Source organism: Monopterus albus, unplaced genomic scaffold (genome assembly GCF_001952655.1).
Source record: "Monopterus albus unplaced genomic scaffold, M_albus_1.0 scaffold112.1, whole genome shotgun sequence".
Taxonomy (NCBI): Eukaryota; Metazoa; Chordata; class Actinopteri; order Synbranchiformes; family Synbranchidae; genus Monopterus; species Monopterus albus.
Genome location: NW_018127992.1, coordinates 1,461,955 through 1,468,063, shown reverse-complemented (window position 1 = coordinate 1,468,063; position 6,109 = coordinate 1,461,955). Strand labels below are relative to the sequence as shown.

At 41.7% G+C, this 6,109-nt stretch overlaps 2 protein-coding genes across 3 annotated transcripts in view; both read left to right on the top strand.

Annotated features, from left to right (window-relative positions):
• The window catches only part of dvl2 (dishevelled segment polarity protein 2), a 15,371-nt gene extending 13,715 nt beyond the window's left edge, over positions 1-1,656 (top strand). Inside the window, 1 exon segment of the mRNA XM_020611330.1 lies at positions 128-1,656. Coding sequence (XP_020466986.1) covers positions 128-685 — 558 coding nt within the window. The 3' untranslated portion in view covers positions 686-1,656.
• A 291-nt stretch (positions 1,657-1,947) lies between these two features.
• The window catches only part of acadvl (acyl-CoA dehydrogenase very long chain), a 13,603-nt gene continuing 9,441 nt past the window's right edge, over positions 1,948-6,109 (top strand). Inside the window, exons 1-9 of one of the 2 annotated variants that reach the window (XM_020611329.1) lie at positions 1,948-2,029; positions 2,327-2,409; positions 2,496-2,565; positions 3,947-4,018; positions 4,519-4,591; positions 4,700-4,764; positions 4,858-4,992; positions 5,072-5,216; positions 6,030-6,109. The exon at positions 6,030-6,109 is cut by the window's right edge and continues 32 nt beyond it. In XM_020611329.1, coding sequence (XP_020466985.1) covers positions 2,336-2,409; positions 2,496-2,565; positions 3,947-4,018; positions 4,519-4,591; positions 4,700-4,764; positions 4,858-4,992; positions 5,072-5,216; positions 6,030-6,109 — 714 coding nt within the window. In that variant the 5' untranslated portion in view covers positions 1,948-2,029; positions 2,327-2,335. Of the gene's footprint in view, positions 2,099-2,326; positions 2,410-2,495; positions 2,566-3,946; positions 4,019-4,518; positions 4,592-4,699; positions 4,765-4,857; positions 4,993-5,071; positions 5,217-6,029 lie in introns of both variants that reach the window. The other variant, XM_020611327.1, reaches the window with a different exon arrangement.

Below are 6,109 nucleotides of genomic sequence, written 5' to 3'. Positions count from 1 at the left end.
CCTGCTGAAAATCATGTGCAAGTCTGGGACTGATGCTTTCATTTGTCATTAATGGACAAGATTTTAATTGTTTAAAGCGCAAGTTTTCAGACCTGTATGAAACAGCCTTTTATTTCTGGCTGCAGGGAGCCGAAGCAGTGGGTCAACGAGAAGCGAGGGTGAGCGACGTCGCAGTAGTAAAGGTCCTGGCAGCACTGTGGGGGGAGGGGAGAAGTCCCCTTCTGGTGGAGGTGGAGAAGGTGGCGGAGCCGACTCGCGCTCTGGCAGTGGCAGTGAATCAGAATACTCCACCCGCAGCAGCCTGAGGCGTGGCCATGGTTCAGCCGCCCCCAGCGAGCATAGCCATGCCTCCCAGCGCTCACATCATCACCGCATGCCTCAGCCGCCCCACATGTCTCCATACCCGCCAGGTATCATGCCGTACAACCCCATGATGGTGATGATGGTACCCCAGCACCCACACCCAGCCTTGGCAGCCGCTCACGCCCTTCCTCACACGCAGCAGCTGGCCACAGCGCCCATGCACCCGGCTCTACCCCCGCCCCCTTCCTCTACTCCAGGAGGACCTCCTGGTGCCCCACCCACCCGTGACCTGGGCTCCGTACCCCCAGAGCTGACTGCATCACGCCAATCGTTCCACCTGGCCATGGGCAACCCCAGCGAGTTCTTTGTGGACGTCATGTAGTTTCAGTCTTGATGCTGAGTGACCATTCATGTGAAGTTAGTGTACAGTTCCCACTTGCTTTGACAAGGATCTGGTGATAGCTTTTAGAACTCACAAGGGCCTATTGGATAGAGGGCCCTTGTTACAAATTTGGTGAGAACAGGGTTTAACGTTGACAAACAAAATTAAGACAAAACACATTAAATGTGAGATATGGTCTCACTAAATGTGTCCACAAAGTCTAGTTTCTCTGATTTAAATCCACTACATATCAGTCTTGTTTTCAATATTTGAACTCCTGACAACAGAAATACCACATTTTAGGAGCCACTTTCCCAGTCGCCTATTCAGGAAGTGCACGAACCACAGTTTAATACTAGAGGGTGCCAGGTCCACCGAGTACTTGAAAAGGATACAGTCCTGTATATTTGTCTGGATCATCATTCCTGATTCATTGGCAGTATAGGAGAATGCTGAGTGCCTTACTTTTTCATGTTTAGAGACATTTTCACACTCCAGGTACATAAAATATCTCTGTGTTCCAACATTGTTTGACAATGAACGTCTTTGTATATATCTACTGCTCCTGTGTAAATGCAGCAGTACAGAATAACATGCTCTAATGTGAAGAGAAAATAGGTCCAAAAATGTCGTGAACTTTTTAGTCATCACTGTCTAGGCCTAGTCATCAGATGTCTCTTATTGAGAGGAGTACCATGGTATGTGTTGTGGGGCTGTAGAGGCTTAAAGGTACTAGCCGGCAAAAGTGGTACTTTTTGATTGCATACAGTACAGTATATATCTAACTGTGATCCAAATGCTCCATTCTTACTTTTATGTTACTCACCCATTTCATTTTTGTAAGAGTGACTATATAAATCATGTATAACCAAACTATTAAGGTGCTAAATGAAAAGTCAGCAGTTCAAAGAGAATGACATTGATAGCTTAAATTGTTTGATTTCATGTTGCCACCTTTGTTGTGTATTTGAGAATAAATTTGATACTTAAATATTGTCTGGATTTAGTTGTTTTGAAAGGGGATTCAAAAACTTGGTTTATGAACTTGATCTCACACTAAACAAAAACACAAAGATCGGTTCTTGAGCTGCTGTATGTTCATCTTCAATCATTTTAAACATATGCATTGATGTTACTTTTCTGCCATTCACACAGAATGGTTACACCTCTACTGCTTTTAAAACACTTTAGTTGTAATTTTTTCAGATTACGATTTTTATGTACAAAGCAAAGCCAGTTCACTTTTCGCCACCGACATTAGAGTCAATTTCACATCCAAAAGAAACGTACAACATCCGGTCTGTCAGCGGGTAACTTCCGGTTTTCTTCTTCGTAGAAACGCTGGTGAGTAACTTGTGCATAGGTCGGCTGCTCTTCGGACACAAGGGACGTGTTGTAATATAACTTGCACAGGTTTGATATATACATTGATGCTCTTGTTTTTCAATAGAAACACTAATATTTTGACTGAGTTTTCAAATACCGGGTCAACCCCGGAAAGCTTTTGGCTACGCACGTACGTAAGCTGCTAGCTAGCGTTACCCCGACCTCTTTGTGTATATTTGATCATTTTTCTGCGTACTTCCTTGCCTTGTATGTATGTATGTAATATGCTCAGTTAGCTGATTCTGTATTTTCCAGAATAAAATAATGTTGCTTCGTAAAGTAAGCCAGTCTTCGACGCTGTTTGGCACCATTTTCACGACTCCCCCTGTGTTCTCCGGGTAGGCAGTGTTTACAAGTATTATTTAATATATTTAACAATAGATAAAATGATAAAAATCATTATTGTTTCTTGTCTGGGCTGCAGAGGTCAGCGTCAGGCTGCGGCTGTTATTGCTGTGCACAACACTCGTCTCTACGCAAGCCAAGCAGCACAGGTAAGGGCACAATAGCACATTAGCTTACAATATACAGTATTTGCGTTTTTTATTTGCGCTTTGTCAGATATGTGTCCCTGCTGTGGTTTTAAATAATTTAATCCACTTATTGTCATTGTGTGGCCAAATGCAGCGGCTGCCTGACACACTGTTGACTTGACCTCACGGAAGTAGGGGAAAGTTCACCGGTCACATGACTCTGTGATAAAGTTGACACCATGCATAGGTGACCCTGCAGATATCCAGGGCAGAGCAGCAGGGAAGGTGTTGCTGTGCTTCACGTGGTTGCTAATCCACCACTGTCACAATAAATCTAACAAAATCTCTTTGTCATGTTACCCGACATTCCTTTGACTGACACTTTTGTCCAAAGCAACCACATACTGTGTACACACAACTAAAAGTGTGTTCAGTGTTAAGCTACAAATGTGGACAGATTTTTTTTTTTAAAGACATGACATGTCGCAAAGGTAGTTGAGATGTTTTTTGTTTTATAATTTGTAGCAGACTTTTTGTTTTAGAAGCATTTAGACCTACCTGCACCTCCTCTAGGTGCGGTAACAGTGATCTGTGCCGGTATTTATTATTATAATAATAATATTGCTCCTTAATTTTCCTGATCACTCATTTTAAACGTCATTGTCTTCACGGTACAGCTGTTTATGGGTATTTACTTTTTTTGTGTGATGATGTTGCCATCATAAGTTGTTTTATCTGCATTTGATTGTCTCCTTTCATTGCTTTTCTCCTTTTTGTCTCTAACTACAAATGTGTAAAGCTTATTTTGCTGTGTATGTAGGATGAAAAAGTCAGAAACAAATGAAATGTAAAAGTAAATTACCTGTAAATACAGACACTGATATACCTTTAGGCTCTGTCAAGCTGCTTTGATTTTACTGTGACTAAACTGAAGTGTTCATTTTGTTGTGATGTTTAATTTTGAGGTGTCTTGTTCACTCAGGTGTATTATATTTGACTTGCTTTAATAAACACAGTGATATTACAGGTTTACTCTCAGGCACCAGTTCATTATCTGTATAATTGAACATCCTAGTATTAAAGCCTGTGGTTCAGATTTATTACTGGGATCAGCTGAGCAGAGTACACAGTGTTACTAGCTTTTGTTTTATGATAATACAGTAATAAAGCAAGAGTCAACAGCACTGTATCTGCCTCTTTGTTAGGTTAACTGTTTAATTTACTTGAGGACAAATCTCTCCCCTGTTATGCTGATCTGAGGGCCTGATATTTGTTTTCCAGCCACATTGTTTAATCAAGCATTGTTTTTGCTTTAAATACTCTCCAGCTTCTTAAACTTGTATTTTATCAAGGTGATGAGCTGTTCACTCTCCTTCTGTTTAATTTTTGTTTTGCTCTTTAGGCAGTGCTGGAGAAGCCGGCAGCAGTCGGCACCGATGTTGCCACTAAAGTGGAAAAGAAGACAGTTGCTGCTGTATGTTATAAAGTCATTAATTATTCACTTATATTTTTAATGGCTTTTAAACAGTTGGAGCAGTTGGTTTGCATTGGTCTGTACAGAGTAACTGATTTGATGTACTGCAATTATCATGTCTTAGCAGCACCTGAGCAGGTTTTTATGAATGCGTCCTTGTGTTTGGATGCGTATGCTTGTGGATGACGTGGTTCACATTATTCCTGCGATCAGCGGGTGGCAGTAGTATGGCAAAATAAAAAAAAACCTTACTTACCACTGTGTACTTTCTACCTCTGCAAAAGTAAGCTAGTAAACATGATGTAAACAGTGCAGGAAGCAAATATATTAAAAAATAAGCTTTGCAAATGTTATGAGAAATAGAATGCATCAAACAGATTCGTTAGACCTCCAGGTTACACAACAAGTAAATGACTTGTGTTCAGCTCCACGGGGCATCTTTAACAAAACACTGTGTACTGTTGTGCTGAGCAAGTTTTACTGTTTGACCTTTTCCACAGGAATCCAAATCATTTGTGGTCAACATCTTCAAGGGGCAGATTGCGACTTCCCAAGTGTTTCCGTTTCCCTCTGGTAAACCCTAGGAAGTTGATTATAAAATCTGTTTTTAAGACTGCCAACAGTTCATTGAACGTCTTTGTAGGACTGAAGGCAAAGTGTAATCGCTTGTCTGTGCTGTAGTTCTCAATCATGAGCAGGAGCAGTTTCTTCGAGAGCTTGTGGGGCCTGTCAGCAAATTTTTTGAGGTAATTTCTAACTTGTTTGCACTCAGAGAAATTTGTCTCACAGCCTCTTTACATCTCTCATTCTCTCATCCCCCTCTATGTTTCTGCAAACAGGAGGTGAATGATCCTGTCAAGAATGAAGCCTTGGAGAAGGTGGAGGATCACACCATGGAGGGCCTGAAGGAGATGGGTGCCTTTGGCCTGCAGGTGCCAGCTGACCTGGGTGGCCTCGGCCTCACAAACACACAGGTACACCGATTTGGCTAGATTTACTCTGTACATACACAGTTCAGTGAGTTTAATGTGATGGTCTCCATCCATCCCACAGTATGCCCGGCTGGTGGAGATTGTTGGCGGTCATGACCTGGGCGTTGGCATCACTCTGGGTGCCCACCAGTCCATTGGCTTCAAGGGCATCCTGCTTTATGGAAATGCAGCCCAGAAGGCAAAGTATTTGCCTAAACTTGCCACAGGTAAGAAGACACAGTCATTGGATGTGCTCTCAGCATTGCCTGCATTTTTTTTTGACCCATAATATTACATTGTGTTTATACAACACATTAAAAGTAGAGAACACGGTAGGTAGGTTAGGCAGAAGGGGATATTAAACATGACAAGCTATTCAGAAAAATGAGTTTTGACTCGGCGTATGAGCCATTAATAACAAGTAATGGAAGTACACAAATCAAACAAGTGTAAAATGTCCTGCACAGAACAAATTGACTTGCATTATGGGCTGTGTAAATGCAATCTACTTCAATCAATATGCCATTATGAGATTACTGTAAGGTTTAAATATCAGTATGGCTATTGGCCTTGCATATCCAGTATTAGTGGGGCTGATACACAATATGTACAGGAAGTAAGGGGGAAATAGGGACGGACTACATGCAACAAAAGCCTCAAGCCGGACTATAACTGGAGACATTGCACGTCATGGTTGTTTCAACCCCTGAGCCAATGGATCACCTTTCATTTATGTACAGTATTTGTAAAGGTAACTTGTGGCATTTTTATATAAACAGTGTATTTATGTTACGGGGCACTAAGATATATCAGATTTAGACTACATAACATTTGTTTTAAAGATCAGTTCAGTGTTGATTTCTTTAAATGGGACATGTGGCCAATAAGAGAAATGTTTATTTCACATCTGTGTAGCTCTGCAACCAAAGGAGAATTAACAACAGGTTTAAACTGAGCTGAGAAGTAGCTGCTGCGTGTGTGGACGATGTCTGGTGTATATGTTTGTGTTTGACGCTGCATGTGTGTGTTTATCCCTCCAGGTGAACATATAGCTGCCTTCTGCCTGACTGAACCATCCAGTGGCTCTGATGCTGCCTCTATCAGGGCCACAGCGGGTCAG